General features: G+C 44.4%; 1 protein-coding gene across 1 annotated transcript; it reads left to right on the forward strand.

Moving 5' to 3' along the window:
* The first annotated feature begins 5,263 nt into the window (after nt 1-5,263).
* WDR45B (WD repeat domain 45B) lies at nt 5,264-14,968 on the forward strand. Its single transcript, XM_010188807.1, has 9 exons — nt 5,264-5,338; nt 7,921-8,022; nt 8,644-8,731; nt 9,279-9,373; nt 11,041-11,231; nt 13,212-13,297; nt 14,012-14,113; nt 14,411-14,532; nt 14,949-14,968. Exons 1-9 carry the CDS (start codon nt 5,281-5,283, stop codon nt 14,966-14,968), a joined length of 864 nt encoding a protein of 287 aa, XP_010187109.1. The 5' UTR covers nt 5,264-5,280.
* The last annotated feature ends 2,035 nt before the right edge of the window (nt 14,969-17,003 follow it).

Raw genomic sequence — 17,003 nt, forward strand, 5'->3', positions numbered from 1 at the left:
GGTTTGTGCCGGCGGAGGGTTGGCGGGTGGGAGCCCGGCGGAGGTAACCGCCTGGAGCCGGGGACGGGAGTGCGGCGCCCGTGCTGGGTCCGGGCCTGCCGCGGCTCCCAGCAGCGGTGAGTAACAGGCATCCGGCGTGGGCGGCCTTGGCGGCGGGAGGGGAGGGCGGGCTGCCCTGGGCCCGTGATCCCGTCCCTCAGGAGCGGTGGGCAGGCAGGGCGCGGTGGCTCTGTCTCCCTGTTCGCCCTCGCTCCCCCGGACACGATGCCCGAGGTCCGGTCGGTGTAGTTTCTGAGGTAGGCATCGCCCTTGCTTTAAAAAGCCGGGAAGGCTGCGTTTGTGGAGTGCGATTTGCCCATTCTCCTGTTGTTTTTAGCTCAGGAGAACGCTGCGGTGTGGCAGTGTGTGTCCCGGCCACTGCGGAGAGGGTTGGTTGGGTGGAGCGGAGGGAGAGAAGGACCAGTCGTGGTTAATGTGCGTCTTCGTATTCAGCTCTGAGATGGTGGCTTGGGACTTATTTCGAGCTGTGCTGCCCAAAATTGGCTGCCTTGCCTTGTTCAGGTGTATAAATCTGCCTTAAATGCTGTGCTTAAAGGGATGTGCGTTTGAAACTGCGTTACTGAAAAGGTACCTTGCAAAGCGTCCGTTTCTCTGTGTACTTTGGATTCAAAATTAGTGGTGTAACTTCTTTTTTTTTCTCTGATTGGTATTTTAGAAATGGTGGTTAAAACATCTAATCATACTGGCAGACAAGTACAGATACATGGACCACTGAAAAGCTTCAGAACTGTGTGCTTGGTGTACTTTGTTAGAAAGGGGAAGGCCTTTTCTAGAAAGGGGGTGCATGTGCCTCGCCTTGCTTTTGCAATGTAAAAATAGCAGCAGTCTTACTCATAAGTGTCCTTTTTGTGGAATAAGGAATAGAAGGTCGTAATTTTGTAACATCCATTTGTCTTAACAAAGAATACTGTTGCCTAAGACAGTCTTGCAACTTCTGCCATTGTAGACCTGTTGCTGCTGCTGTTGCAGTCGTGTGTAAACACGGATTCTGTTGCTCCTAGTGTAACGTCTCTGTTGAGGTTTGTCAGTGGTGTAGTAAGCTGTAAGCCTCTTGGTATCTCTCTTCATGCTATCCTGGTGAATTGAAAACAAAAGAGTAGTATGATTTTCACCAACTCTGCACTTGTTTTCATCTTGCGTTTGCAACAGTGATGGAAAAAGAATTGTAAGGATGAGATTCGCTTCAAATCTGCAGGGATCTGTAATGAAGTGGTAGTAGTTGATGCTTGACTTGTGATGGGGCTGGGTCATAGAGAACTGTATAAGAAGATAAGTCTCTCTCTTACTGCAGAACGCCTTTAGAATATCATTTTAGCATGTAAAACTTATTGTTTGTGGCAAAGGCTTCCTTAAATTCTGTAGCAGTAAATGCAACTTAAACACTTTTTTTGAATAACATCATATCCAAAGTATGTTAAGGAACTTGTCTTGGGAATCTGTAAGCTGAGAAGCTTATTCCTAACAGTATTCCAGTCCCATCCTACCTGGCCAACTGAAAAACTTGAACTAAACCCACGTTTGCCTTTCATTTGCAGGCTCCCGGAGCTCTTCCCGCTTAGGAGCGATGACTTTTGAACTGTAGGTAGCATGCTAACTTTTAGAGAAGGCCCTAAACTGGTGACGTGCTAAAGAAAAGGTTCTTTGGCAGCTTGGAGATGAGTAGATAAATGGGAAGGCTCACTTCTTCCTTGTTGCTTTTACCAAAAATAGAAATATGAGTCACTTGAGTGCTGAAGCTTAGTAATGTGGGTGTCTGCATATATTGTCACAATAACCTAATTTCTTAGTAAAGACTGGCCAGTCCCACAGAGATGGGAGGAATGATCTAATAAGTTTCTCCAAGTCCTAACTTCCATGACTGGCAAGTGATAATGCTAGTGTCTGCAGTTTTTCTGAAACGTACCCTGAATGATACTATATTCTTATATTGTGTGCCTTTGCCACCTTTTACTTTAAATTAAAAAAATAAAACAAAAAAATCCCAATATAACCCCCCAAAATGGAAGGGCTTTATTGCAGGGTGTTCTCAGGTGTTTTAAGAGAATGTTCTGACTTTAGGTTCTTAATTCCAAGCTGGCGTACTCCTGATTTCAGGCACTTTTCTCATCCTTTCAGAAGGACATTAAAGTGCTTCACAGAAATGAACATCAAAATAAATTACCGTACCAGACAGTATGTGTGTACATTGCTGACAAGTCTCTCTTGTCACCGTTGGAGTCTGAAGTTAGTTTGAAAACTGAGGTGTTGAAACGCTTGTCTTATTCACTTGATCTCCTTTAGTGGACTGAAATGTGTATCTGTAGGACCCCATAAATATTGGTGGAGTTCTGTATTGTCTCTCATGGCTTTAGACTAAATACACTGTGGTGAGCAAAGCTAAAGTGCAAGGAACTGCACCTGCCATAGTCACTTCCCTAGGCTTCACTGTTGCAATTTCTGGATTTTAGGCCCAAAAGCCTGCAGATTTCTTTTAGTCAGCATGCCCCCCGCCCCCGCTTCAGCCTGGGCATCTTCTAGGACAGTCATTAAGTTAATGCTTCTTTTTCCTTTGTTTTTAGAAAAACAAACAAAACTCACTGTGCCCTCACCAGGACTGTTGCCATATGGTACTGTTACTGTAGGAACAAGCACAACTGCAGGTTAGGGTAGTAATTCTCTTGAAATTAATTTACTTTTTAAGTATCTGAGTTGTCTTCTGTCAGTGGCTCTTTGACAGCATGTCTGTCCTCTCTTAAAATGAGACGAGACCTTCCTGAGGAAGGAATTGTACCTTTTACTGCAGCAGTTCCCTCTTCTGGCTGCCGGTCCCCAGCTCTCGTACACCTGAGCTCGCAGGCTGTAGCTGTAGCTGCCCAGTCTATGATCCCACTGGTGAACACTGGGATCAGTCAGATGGGAAACGCTGGGCTCCAGAGCTGTTCTGTAACCTGGGATTGAATGAGTAGCAGCACTCTTCCCGTATGGGTTTATATTTTTCTTCTCTTGTTTGGCTCAGGCATTGCTGTGACCAAGACCTTGTTATCTCAGTCAGTAATGACTGGCTGTGGGGACTGTCTCTCATCTTCCCTCAGTTCTGGTGTGTTGTCTCCAGTTAAAATTGTAGATATTCCCAAGACATTAAAAGCAGCCCACGTCTTAGTCACGAGGTCAGCCCTGCAGAGAAGCTGTAGTGGTGCTACAGGAAATGTAATATCTGCATTTTATTGCATGAGGAATGCTCCATTTGTTATAAGCTACTGCTATTAACACAAGTAAAACTCTACAGCAGTCTTTTACTGTGGAACAGTTTCCTTCATCTCTCCTGCAAATACAATATTGTATTATAAAACTCACTGGAAAAACAATTACATGGATACACGCTACAGCTACCAGAAACAGATTAGTTCTCATCCTGTGCAGTATTGCTTTACGTACAGAGAAATGTTTCCATTGTAACTTGCTTTCCAGTTAACCCCGTGCAGTACCCTGTGTGGGGAGGCAGCTGCTTAGTGCTGCGATTGCAGTGCAGTGCACTCCTGTGTTTGCTTGACAGAGCAAACTGAAGAATAATGCACTGAGAAGGGAGGAGGTAAAATTAATGTAGGTCATTGGAAGACATCCATTGCAATATGTTTACTGATTTTTTTTATATATTTTATTTTTTTTTCTTAACCATTCTCTAGGTGTGTTTACATACATAAACAAGAGTAAATTTTGATTTATTACAGAAACTTGGACAGAGTCAAGTTGTGCCTGTATTTCTTTTGGGTGGGGAGAGTAGTTTTTTTGTGAGTTCTGTTTTCTTCACTGTTTAGCTGACTGTTGTACTGCTAGAACAGGCTGGTATATTGGGTCTGTGACCGCTGTTAGTGACTATATGTAAAATAAGAGGGTTAATTTGTTTCCTTTCCACATTGCAGGGTGCAGAGATGGATTCTGTAGTAATTTTTCCTTTGTATGCGTGAGTTCAGTGAATAGGAACCCTAAGTCTGCTGCCAAACATACACCTCTCACCTCACAAGATACTGGTCTGTAAAGCAGGGGATGTGTGATGCCCTTTTTTTGTTGCTGCTGGGGCTTGGTTGATTGTGGGGATTTGGTTGGGTTTTTGTTGTGTTTTTGAAAGTGGTCCAGGAATACCTGGAGCCGTCTTGTGTAGTCTGGGCCCTTTTGTCAGTTCTGAGCCATTATTCCACAGCAACCCAGGTCAGGTTTGTGTGGAGGAATTCACCAGGCTGTGAGCAAATGCTTTGGAGACCTTGTGTTAAGAATGAACACTTCCTTTCCTCCTTCCCCCAGCCCCCTCCGTGATTCTTGGGTATTGAGTTTGAGGAAAGGGTGCATTTACACATAGCTCCTCAGGTTTTACTTGAAGGGTTTAAATTGTTGCAGTCATTGCAGTGCATGAGAAGAAAACCAGAATAATTTGAATATCTGTTCCAGTACCTTGTAGATCTTAACTAGATTTTTATATATATTTTTATATATAAACTGTGTAGTAACTAATCTTCTGTCAGCCTGCCTCTAGCAACAGTAGCTGCTTCTAACTTCACACTGGTGTTTCTTTATATTAGTAACAGTATTCACCCATCGTAGAGTAGAACAGCAGCACAGGATACTTGGAGTTTGATGGATTTCACTAAAAAGGCACATGCATAATTCTGTACTAAAATACTTTCCCACAGTATCTTAGTCTGGCTCCTAATTATTCCCTGGTTTAGACCTGAGCTATGTCTGTAGTTGTTGGCATTTGTCTCGGTAGGGTCTCACTAGAGCATTCATAAAAACTATGGTTGAGGAGCTGTGGATCATACTTCATATAGTCATAATCACAGTGTAAATTCAGATCTAATGAGAAAGGAAGGGTTTTGCTTCATAGTGACTGTTGAACCATAACATTTAAAAGGCAGGTTTCCTTCCCTCTGTGGTGTATGGCAGAGGATACAGATAGGTTGGGAATTGCTCTCCTTTCCTTCCATTGTTTTTTTACCTGTTTGAAAGGATACGGAGGACTTTGCAGTCTCAGTGGAGGCCAGCGTAGAGGACAGCTCCTCTCAAGGGTTTGCACTTGCAATCACTAACAAAGCCTGCAAGTGGTCTTCAGCTTGAGTTTAACAACGCAGTTATTGAGTAATGCGCTCTTAACCCTCTGGCTCTTGCTTAAGTCCTTCAGTGTATCTCACAATTACTATATATGTGTATATATATGTGCTTTTTACTACAGGATGCTTTGCATGTGGAATGGAAAATGGATTCCGAGTTTATAATGCAGATCCACTCAAAGAAAAAGAAAAACAAGGTAAAATGCTTGCTTATTATACCACGCTAGTTCTGTGCTGGAAGCTCAGCCTCCTTGATTTTTTCCTGTAAGGTTCTTGCTTAGCTTTCACCGTCCCATCACTGGAAGGCTTTGGATAAAGCCCGAAGAAGGGAAGTCCATGCTGGCCCCAAAGGGACGCTCACTTATGCCACTGCCTGGTGAGGTGTTTAGGTGCCATTAATTCACATACAGCTGGCTGGGGATGAAAGTGCCTCACCTTCTTGCAGAGGCTGAGTTGTGTTCGCTGTTGGTATTGTTTGTAGTCCTGAATGGGAGATAAGTTGCCTGGTTATTCTCAAGTGGGAGAAGAGCCACTCGCTGCAGCGGTATTGTGTACCATCAGGAGAAATTGTTCTGCTCCTGTGCAGTAATCTGATTTATCTAGTACAGCATTAAAACTACTGCCTTTTTACTGGAGATCTGAATGTAACATTTCTCGTGCTTGTTTAGAGTATTGCCTGCAAGAGCACTGCGAGCTCAAACCTCCAATACTCTATGTTTTATATTCTCTGTATGCTTAAAAAATTTGGGAGGATCTCAGGATGGTAAATTTTGTAATGTCTTAACAGCAATTACTAGATCAGCTATATTAACAGGTAGTGGGGCCTTTTATCAGAAAGCAAACATAACTGAGACAAAATAAGGGAAAATTAAACCTGGTCATGTGATTGTAACCCTAAATGTAGGAAGAAAGCTGCCATGCTGATCAGGCTTCCCAGGACTTCCAGCCTGTGGTCATAGAAAGCATTTAATAAGAGGAAAAATGTATTTAAAATAGCAATTCCTGTGAAACCAGGCATGCTTTCACTTCCTAGTGCTGTAAGAAATTTCAGTCTCTGTTCATGTGGCCAAAGCTGACAGACTGTTCCCTGCTCTTAATAGTGAATTCTTCCATAAGCAACGTTGAGCCCATCATGGTGATAGTGTGCTAAGGGGATCGGAATTCAGGTTGGAGTCCTGTTGGGTCCCTTGTCAAAACCCTCCCTGCCAGTAGCTCTGGATGGATTTCCAGGACCCTTGTCATGAAATGTTTTTCAGGAGCCCTTGCCTTTCCTCAGTGGATTCTTGAGAGGTCAGACTGCACAGACTCCGTAGGGGCACAGTGAAATCTTGTTCATCTTTCCTGTATATTTAAACCTACCTGAGATAGTCCCAGTCAGAGCTTGTCTGATTGATATATGTAACCCAATATGAAACCAAGTCTGAACTGTTAGATTCTGGCTTGTCTCTCATATCTGGAAGTTGATAAAGTTCCCTATCCAGGCATCACCTGTCAGAAGTGTAAAGGTGACCAAAGTGTCTGTTCTAACGTAGATTCAGAACACACCGCATGTTTTAAAATTGTCTCAGGTTACAATTTGTAAATATTTGAAGACTTTTTGTTGCTGTGATAATACCTCTTCATAACAAAATGTGCTGTCATGCTGTAAGTGCTTTAATGGAGTTAAGAGGAGGATCTGGTGCAGAAGTGGGTAGTGTCCAAGTACAACTGGTCAGGAAGGAAACTCAGCAGTCAGAAGTGTTATTGAAGAAACCACAAAGACTTGTATGAAATCCAAGGCTTTGCTCCAGTGTGAACGTCCTTCCACCATCTATCTACCTTCAGCGCTGTGTAAAGTCCCAGCATAGGTTCCTCATCCAGCTCTACGGCAGTGCTGCTCAATGCCCAGCTGCATCTCCCCCGTCCTATCCTTCATGTGTATGCCTGCGTCTTTCCATTGCAGTGCTCCCTCCCTGCTCCTCAAGACATTTTTGCTGTTTTCTTCTTATCCTATTTCTGACAGTAGGTCTCTCTTGAGTACTTGTGAAATTTCAACTTTTCCTCTAGCTTTTAAATGGTTTACTAGTTTCATCCACCTTTTCTGCTGCAGACTGCCAGTGTGTGGAGTTATTGGACAGTCTTTTAAAGCAGAAGGTTGTTTTTAACTCTGCTCTTCTACCTCAAAAAGCCAGTTACGGGTTCTCTTTCTGACAGTTCAGTTCCCTCTCCCCAGTGCAATGCCAAGCGTCCCTCTAAGCTGTGTAAATGAAACCAAGCCCCTACTCAAAGACCATCAAATAGAAACAATTTTTTATTATAAAATCCCCTGGTTGGTATTTTTTTCCCCCATTTGTACCATAAGCATGGCATCTTACACTACTTCCTCTGCAGTTGAGATTCTTAAAAAGAAAAAAAAGCCTTTTCTTTGTGCTATAAATGAGAAACTGCCTGTACCAGCAGATATATCTTGCTTGCACTGGTTCCTGAGTGGAGGCTTGCTGGGGCTGGACCGTACTTCTTACCTATCCCAGCAGCTATGGGTGTGCTCCAGAGAACAGCACGAGAGGGTCCAGTCCAGTTCCACCAAACCTATAAAGACAAATCCCCTTGCAAATACTGTCTGTCACACCCACTCTTAGAGGATTCTGATTTGTAAGTTCAGCCAGTGTAGGAAGATGCTGTTTTTCTCAGGTGCCCGAGAAGTGCTTGGTAACATGAGCTTTTCTTGTTACAGTGGTAAAAATTAGATGGCACTTTAACAGGTTTTGGCACTTTTCAATAAAATACTTTTGTCTTTCAGAATTCCTAGAAGGTGGTGTTGGCCATGTCGAAATGTTGTTTCGTTGCAACTATTTAGCACTAGTAGGTGGAGGAAAGAAGCCGAAGTACCCGCCTAACAAAGGTGAGTCTCAAGGAATAGATACTGTAAGTGATTGCCTTGCTGTCTGTGTGAAACTCAGAAGAGAGGGGAAAAGAGAATATAGCCATTAAATCCATTGAAAGCCTTTGCAGAGAGCTTGCAAAGAACTCCCACACCAAATGCCTTGTGGTGCAATAAGCTGCATCACTGCTGTCACCTGCACTGACCAGTCTGAGACCTGGTGAGAAACTCCGTGCTTCTCACAGGTAACTTTGCAAAGAGGCTCTAGGGCTCAGCACCCTGAGGGGGAAAAGGGCCCTGGCTGGTGAGCTTCGTAGGGAAATATGCTACTTTCTTGACTTTTCAAAAAATAACCTTTAAAACAAAACAAAACAACTGCTTGTCTTTAGAAAAATGTGTTTTTATTGTCAGCTTTTATGGTTAGTTTACCAGCTCTTACCTGCATGAGTCATAGCATGAGAGAGTGGGTGTATATGTGGCAGCTAAATACCTTCTGGTTAGCAGGATGCCAGGCTGTAACCATTTAGCTGTTGGATGCAGCTCTTGATCAGCCTTCTCAGAAACTGGGAATTGTTGTAAGGGAGGCGATGCGGATCTTCAGATGTGCCTTGATGATCTAATGCAATCTCTGCACTGTTCCAGTAATGATCTGGGATGACCTGAAGAAGAAGACTGTCATTGAGATAGAGTTTTCTACAGAAGTCAAGGCAGTTAAGCTGCGGAGAGATAGGTAGGTACAAGAAGTGTTCCAGACGTGCAGCTTGGCTTTGTACGCTGCACTTGCTCCTTTCCAGCTGCTTGTAGAAAGAAAAAGATTATGCTTTAACACCAGCAGTTAAAGGTAAAACAGGCTTTTGGGGGCAAGCATTAGGTGTTAATGGATCACAGCTCAAGTACACTGCTATCTGAAACCTTAGGGGAAAGCCTGTGGGCCCCTAACATGGGGAAATGCTCTCATGTGGCTACTACAGCCTGTTTTTCTGGGTGTGGACGAGTGAAGGGAATTCAAGCGGATCTCCAGAGCAAAAGCATCTGTTAACAGCTGGAGTCTGTGTGTGTGTGGGCGGAGAGGTTCTGTTGTCACAGCTTTGGAAAAAAGTGCTTTGCAGGCTTGCAGTTGCATGGTTTTTTGCAAGGCTGTAAGTCTGTGAGACGGGGGCGGGGGGAGGGGGAAGAATATAGCCATTAAATCCACTGAAAGCCTTTGCAGATCTGAATTGCTGTGTCTGTCCCTGTTTTACCCACCTCAAGTCATAGGAACTTCTTGTCTGTTTCAGAATTGTGGTAGTCTTGGACTCAATGATTAAAGTTTTCACATTCACACACAATCCCCACCAGTTGCACGTCTTTGAAACCTGCTACAACCCTAAAGGTTAGTTGTGTGTGTGTGCTGGGGAATGGAAGCAAGTTTATTCTGTTCTTGACATGTTATTTATCTTTAGCTGCCTGAATCACTCTCATTTATAAGTCATTAAGCAGTTTACTTACTGCACGATAGTCATGCCCTTTGGAGATGCTTTTGGGTTTATAAAATGGTTAATTTATTAATACTCGGCACAGAAAAGCTTCTTCATGTACTCCTGATAGGTTATACATTTGATTTCTATAAGAGCTATATGCTTTCCTCTGTAAAGAACCTGTAACCTTGATGTATTTTGTGCTAAAAGCTTAATGATAAACACAAACTTGAAGCGCATCATCCCTCTTTCCTAATAGAGCTAGAACTGTCTAGCAAACTGTTCTCTACAGCGTCCAAAAGAGCCTAATTGGCTAACTGATACTGTTCTGCTGAAAGGAGCGGCAGGTATCCTGAAACAAGGCGAGTGTTAGTGCCACAGGCTCAGGACTGTGTAGTGCAGTGATGCCTGTTCTAGGCCCCAGGTAGGCGTGGGAGGGACAGAGCTTGAGTTTGACCTGAGGAAATGTTTTTGTTGAAAACTGAGGCACTGTCTGAAGGAGAGTCCTGAGGGCAGAGATGAGTGTACTGCCATGTCAGCCGCACACTTGTGACTAGCAGTGTAGGTGAGGGTCTGAAACTGGAGAGGTAATGGCAGCTGTGTGCACATCTGCCCCCGAGCACAACTCTGTCCTCCAGTGGAGATTGTCAGGGTCCCAGAGCGTAGGAAAAAAGGAGACTGTGAAGGGCTGTCTGTAGCTGGCAGCTCACAGCCACCTGAAGGACAGTTACAGAAACGATGGAGCCAAACTCTTCTTGATAGTGCCAGACAGTAGAACAAGGGGTGTTGGCCATGCTTGGTACCTTGGGAGGATCAGCTTGGATGTCAGGAAGATGCTTTCTGCTGCACCAGGAGGTTGCTCAGGCTTGGAGTCCCATCCTTGGCAGTTTTCAAGCCGAAGCAAACAGGGAATCGCTGGCTGCTCTCCGGGCAGCGCAGCCTCCTTGCAGACTGTAGAAGATCCAGCAGGAGGGTGTTGTTCCTCGTGATGCCCACCCATTGCCCCAGTAGCTGTAGGCTGAGTTTGCAGGAATTTACGGTATCAGCAGAACACCTGGGAGAGAAGCGATTTACCCTAAATGGTCTGCAAAGACCTACAAAGGAAAAACAAAAGTGCAAGTGCCATAAGAACTAAGTTCAAACATGAATTAATAATAATCAGTTTTATTGATGGAGGAGAAACTAAAATACCACCTCTTAGAAACTCTTACCCTTTCTGAGCTGCTAAGGAGATTCTTTATTCTTATTTAAATAGCTTTGCTGTAACAGACTGATGGACTGATCTCTGAAAACATCCAAGTTTTGGATAACCACAACTAGATTACTTTCAAGTAAAGTGATGCAAGCAAGTTAAATTATGCTGGTCCCCTTCCTCTTTGTGTTCTGCACTTACAGACAGATCATATTTTGGGATACTGCAGTAGCCATTAAAATGAAATTCTGATTTCACTACATGGATGTTTGTTTATTCTGAAATTACTGGTATTTCAGAAACTTATGTTTGAAAACTTTATGAGGTTATGGAAATTACACAGTTATTCTCTCTTCTTTTTTTTTTTTTTTTTTAATTTTTGTCTTTTAGGTCTCTGTGTCCTTTGTCCAAATAGTAATAATTCTCTTCTTGCATTTCCTGGAACACATACTGGCCACGTGCAGATAGTGGATCTCGCCAATACAGAAAAGCCTCCTGTGGACATACCGGCTCATGAAGGAGTCTTGAGTTGTATCGCTTTAAACCTGCAGGGAACAAGAATTGCAACAGCATCAGAAAAAGTAAGAATAATCTCCTCCTGCCTCTGATTTCCTATGCGTTCTAGAGTAGTGACTTCCTCTGAAATAGGAAGTCGCATCTTTTCATAGGAAAGACATAGAAATAACTAACTGGAAAATTAGTCACTGAAATACACATTCTTGGTCCTTTATCTGTAGTGCCCTTTAGGATATCCAAGCAGCAATCCAAAGGCCGTGCCTGAGGTAGCATTTATGTTTTAGGTGGCTGTAGCAGTGACTTCAGTGACATTTGAATGAGATCTGGACCGAGCAGTTCCCGTTCCATCTATTGTTCAATCAGTACTATTAATTTGAAAAAATTAAGGGTGGAGGGGAGAAGCTTATTTACATTCTTTCACCTTTGTTGGTTTCTGCTTAAATTCACTTCAAAACCACTGGCTACAGAAGTACTTGGCAATAGGTCTGTCATACTGGAGGACCTCATCCTGCTCTGGCTTAACTCCTGTTACAGACCAGGACGGAGCTGCACTGCTTCCATTTTTCTCATACACACACTGAGGTGTTTTCATACAGAGTGTAAATGATAAAATGACTTTTCAAATATTTACCAAATAGTCTGAGGATGTGCACTCCATAGGGCTAAAGCATGCACCACGCTGCCAAACCAGAAGTTGGTGCTGGTGCAAATCCCTTTGGGCTGGGCTGATGCAGAGAGATGTAGAGAGAAGGCAAAGCAAGTCACAGACCTGCCTCCTCCTCGGGGACTTCACTGAAGGCTGCAGAAAGCTTCATCTCCCACGGGATGAGCGGTTCCAAAGTGTCCGAAGGACTGCAGGGTAGATGTCCCCATCTGCTGTGCCCATCCACCTGAGGCACGTTGAGTACGCGCTACTTTCTTCCACTTAACTGAAATGAGTTTCTCAAGGACAATGTAAATTAATCTAACAAATCTCTGTTTAGAATATTCTACTGCATGGCCTATAGCTTAAAAAGCTTAAAAAAAAATGCAGCCATAGTCTCCCTTAACTAAGTTTAACTACTGTACATCGTCTAAACACAGCTCTTAAAACTGCTGACTCCACTGCTAAATAATATACATTCAGCTGATCATTATTCCAAGACATTCATTTTTTTGTGTAGAGAAGTTCAACCAGCATTTTCAAACTGAAATCAGAGCATGGGCAAATTGCCATACGGAGCATGCTGTCAGCAGCCAGCTCAAGCAAGTGTCTAAAATCCAGGCCACACCGACATTCACCTGAATCTTTGTCTGCTGGGTCCTGTTACTGGTGTGTGACTGGAGAGATGCATTTGTTAACCAGGTGTATAGCATGAGTTGTAGGTGACAATACGTACCCACTCCTCATCAGAAGAAACTACTACTGAATTTTTGCTTGCTTTATTTGGGATACATGGCCTTGTTTTACACCTCTGATGTAAATTTGGTTTACTCTAAATGAAGCACTTTTTTAATGCGGTATCTGTCTGGAACCTGGCTTGTCTGTGGGGGCTCTCAGATTTGGATCAGTACAGATCATGAGCATGTGATAGGTAACTAATTCTTGTAGGATACTTCAACCGAACTGAATGTAAGGCAAGAGCAGCCACAGCCTGATCATACTTAGGTGGAAAAAATTGCACAGCAGCAGTCAGAAGAGAGCACTGACTGTGGGGAGCAAGAAAGAAATTACTCAAACCTGGGCAGAAAAGTCTGTACACAAATGAATGCCAGTGTGGGCAGACAAATGCCTGGGCTGCACTCATGCTTTCAAATGTAACTTGGATGAAACAAACTTAGTTGAGTAGCTAAGTAACAGGGTTGTACGCCAAAGCAGTGAAACATTGCGGTAATCGTGTGTGGGGGGGGAAGTAATATTCTTCCAAAAAAATTAACATTAAGAGAGGTTCTCTCAAACCCAGTTCTGTATGTGGGGCCTGCTGGTCAGGTAGATGGAACTCTAGGACGCATTCACAGGTGTCAAGAGTTGTCTTTCCTAATACAAAGCTTGATTCCTTTTCAAGGGGACTCTTATAAGAATATTTGATACTTCATCAGGGCATTTAATCCAGGAGCTACGAAGAGGATCACAGGCAGCCAATATATACTGGTATGTTTAATTGCTTCTGCTTTGTAGTCTTGTGGGTACTGTTGTACTGAGGCAGCCTGGTAAACAGCACCCGAGTCACCTTCAGCAAGCAAAGGAGAGCTCTGCTGGACCAGGCACAACACAGAACCCTCCTGGCAGTCAGGTCCCAGGGCTGCACTGGGCCTGTGCTTCTCCCTCTGCTCAGCGCTGGTGAGCAGGAAGTGATTGCCGGCAGCTCCATGAACCCAGCGCAGATTACAGGGGTTGGGACCAAATCCCACCTATTGCTAGGCTTACCTCCCTGCATTAACAAACTGTTAGCGAGGGGATACTTCACCTTCACCTCCACCCCGCAGTAGGGGGAATGCGGTGATACAGCCAAACACTTCCCAGAGAGACCAAGATGAGTACCTGGTTTATTCAGTCCTTGGCTACTCCTTGCAGCAGAGGTTGTGCAGTTTATTCCAGCAGAAGTAGCAGAACAGCCCACACCAACTATGTCTCGGTCAGGGCACCTCCTGCATGGCTGGTCCCAATAGAGCAGGCCCTCAACCCCAGAGGGGCTGTTCATCAGCAAAGGCGCTGCACTGAGGCAGTCCCAGTTCCTCCAGGAGAGGAGTTGTTACCACCTTGCCTGCCTGGCTGGCAGCTGCTCCAGGCAACTGCAGCAGGGTTGCGTGCACCAGAAGCTGAGGGAGCATTCAGTAGCTACTGAACTGTCTGTGTTCTCTGCAGTATTAACTTCAATCAGGATGCCTCCCTAATCTGTGTATCCAGTGACCATGGCACAGTACATATTTTTGCTGCAGAAGACCCTAAGAGAAATAAGCAGTCAAGGTAGGGTTTGAGCCTTTTTGAAACCTTTATGGATGGGGTGGGGGATTGCTCTTTTAATGGCATTTAAAACTGGTCTTGTCAAGCAGTAGCTAATACCTGCACTCCTGCAGGTGGCAGGATTAATCTGTTGTGCTTGAGGGAAGTTGCAGATGTAGGACTTAGAAGAAAATAAAAAGCCAATCAGAAATAGCACTTAGTGTGAACCCTGTGACTTGTTCAGACACATCAGCACTTCTACGTCAACTCCAGCCAGCACCTCACTACTTTGTTACACCTTTTTTTTTTCCTCTCTTTCAGTTTGGCCTCTGCCAGCTTTCTACCCAAGTACTTCAGTTCCAAATGGAGTTTCTCCAAATTTCAGGTTCCCTCAGGCTCTCCGTGCATTTGTGCCTTTGGAACAGAGCCAAACGCCGTCATAGGTGAGTGCTGGAGGCCTCCCCAGGTTTTGAACTACGCTGGCTTTGAGCTGGAGGAAAGGCAGAGATGAGACAAGGTTGCATGTCCCTATCAGCCATGACAGGGAGCTCTCCCGCTCAGCAGTGCAAGGAGTGAGGTCAGACAATGCCCAAGGCAGAAGGAAGCGAGCCTGGGTGCAGGGCTGGGCTGACCGATGGTGAATGAGGGCTGACTGACCTCAGGTTCTTCCACAGCACCTCTTTGTGTGTCCTGCTAGTGTGGAGAGGTCAGTTCAAGCTACAGCTGAACAGAACAGTACCTCTGGAGCAGCTGAACTTATCATGGCTTTGGTTTTGTTTCAGCAATATGTGCAGATGGCAGCTACTACAAGTTCTTATTCAACCAAAAAGGAGAATGCTCAAGGGATGTCTATGCTCAGTTTCTAGAAATGACGGATGACAAGCTTTGACTGAGCTGAGGCAGCGCATGGGTCAAAGCACTGCCTTGGCTATTCCACATCTTTGGAAGGACAGTATATGAATGTCCAATACTGATCAAGAAGTTTAGCAGACCTCACTGAGAAGCCTGGCCCAACATGATCAGAACAAGCTCTGAAGTAGTGGACTACATATGTTTATTCTCATTTCTGCAAGTATTCATCTTTAAAATCTATTTGGGTTACTGTCATCAACTCAAGTTTTCAAGATGTGGCTTTCAACAAGCTTCTGCCTATTGGGTTTCTCTTAATCTAAACTGTGAAATGACTTTGAACACGAGTGCCTGCCACACTAGAAGATCTGCAGGGGGCTGTACAAATGTACAGCTGGCCTTAGAAAACGGGATGTGAAAACAAAAGATTTACCGCGTTGCTTTACTCCCACTGAATGGCTGGGAGTGGGGGAATACGATGGGTAAAACTCCACCAGCTGGGCTAGGAGCAGGAGTGTTGCCTGAACACACCCCAGAGCAACAGAGGAGCCCAGGTGACAGACGACTGTCGTTTGAACCATGCTTGTCCTCTGAGCTGGTGATGGGGTTGGGTGGTGGTAGTCCTGTGGCCACCAACTGCTGTTCCTGTACACATGCTGATGGTGGTTGAGTGATCAGCACCAATTGTCCAGGTGTCAAACTGTACAGTGTAGCTGAAGGCACGTTTAGGCATGGGCTGACCCAAGTAACCTCACCTCAGTGTGTAGAGCAGGCACCCAGAGCCCTTGGGCACGAGGAGCTCCTGCAGTTGTAGAGGTGATTCCTTCTGTAACAAAACAGCCATTCAGGTTTAAAAACCACCCTCAGTGCTGGTGACAGCTGTACTGACTGCTTCTGAAACTGCTGTCATTCAGCTGGGAGACCAGACAGGCCACTCACACATCCAGCACAATAAAGGTGGCACAAGGTGGCATGAAGTAAACTTCTCTGCAATGGCTTTAAACTTGCAAACTTTTCTTTTTTTAATTTGAGATACTGCATACTAAATACTGTTGGCCTAGGGACAGTTAGGTTAGACTAAACCAACTGACTTGTAAACTCCTTCCCAAAGTCGTGATATGGCAATTAATATTTACTGCTGAACTGAGGCACAAGATGCTGAACCAGAAAGGGAAACAGACACAAGCTCTCCATCCCCAGCACTGAATACCTGGGGGAGATCTTGTTGTTCTGGGATTTAATTTCACAGATGCTTCAAATCTGACACACCAGTCCACTCTAGGATTCTTTAGCTGCAAACTCTCTTAAATTTGACAAGTTTCTTCTTAGTGTCACTTAACATACTAAGGACTAACTTCTACGCAGATTTTGATGTCAAGGCTGCATGTTGCTTTTATGTGTGTTTAATCACAGAAATTGTTTTGCACACTTATTTGTAATATGTTATTTCTTTTAAATAAAAGTGACTAATTTTGCTGTATTCACTGATGATCACAGCCAAAGTTTCTAGTGCCATGGGTTTGGGGGAATAAATATGCACCAGGAACCAGCGGTGGCTGTTGAAGGACAGAAATGGAATGGTGCTGCCTGTGCCACGTAAGCACAGGACAGGAAGTACCCAAGTTACTGCCTGAGACAGGTACCTTGGGGTTTGTGCCAAAACAAGGCCAGCTTCCAGTGCAAACCAGCTCTTGGTAGCACTGTTTACCACCCCGTTCACCACAGCTGCTGTTCAGAAGCTTCTTACCTTTTACCAGCTGTGCCAGCAGCATCACCAACTGGGAACTACCATCTCCCTGGAGAAGTGCAGGCACAGGAAAGCTTTGGGAACCTTGCTCTGAGGATGATGTAAATCCTCTCTCTGGTGCAGTTTTAAGCTGTCAGTCAGCTGCACTCACTTTCAACAACAAGAAAACTACTTTAACTAAAACATTAAGCCTTCCACACTATGCTTTGAAGCATTTACATCTCTTAGTATGCTGAAAAACCATCCCCTGCCCTCCCATTAAAGTTATCCTGTCGTTGAGCAGAGACTATAAGCATATTGGTTGATTAAAACTTTCCC

This window comes from Mesitornis unicolor, unplaced genomic scaffold (genome assembly GCF_000695765.1).
Source record: "Mesitornis unicolor isolate BGI_N332 unplaced genomic scaffold, ASM69576v1 scaffold24797, whole genome shotgun sequence".
Lineage (NCBI taxonomy): Eukaryota > Metazoa > Chordata > Aves > Mesitornithiformes > Mesitornithidae > Mesitornis > Mesitornis unicolor.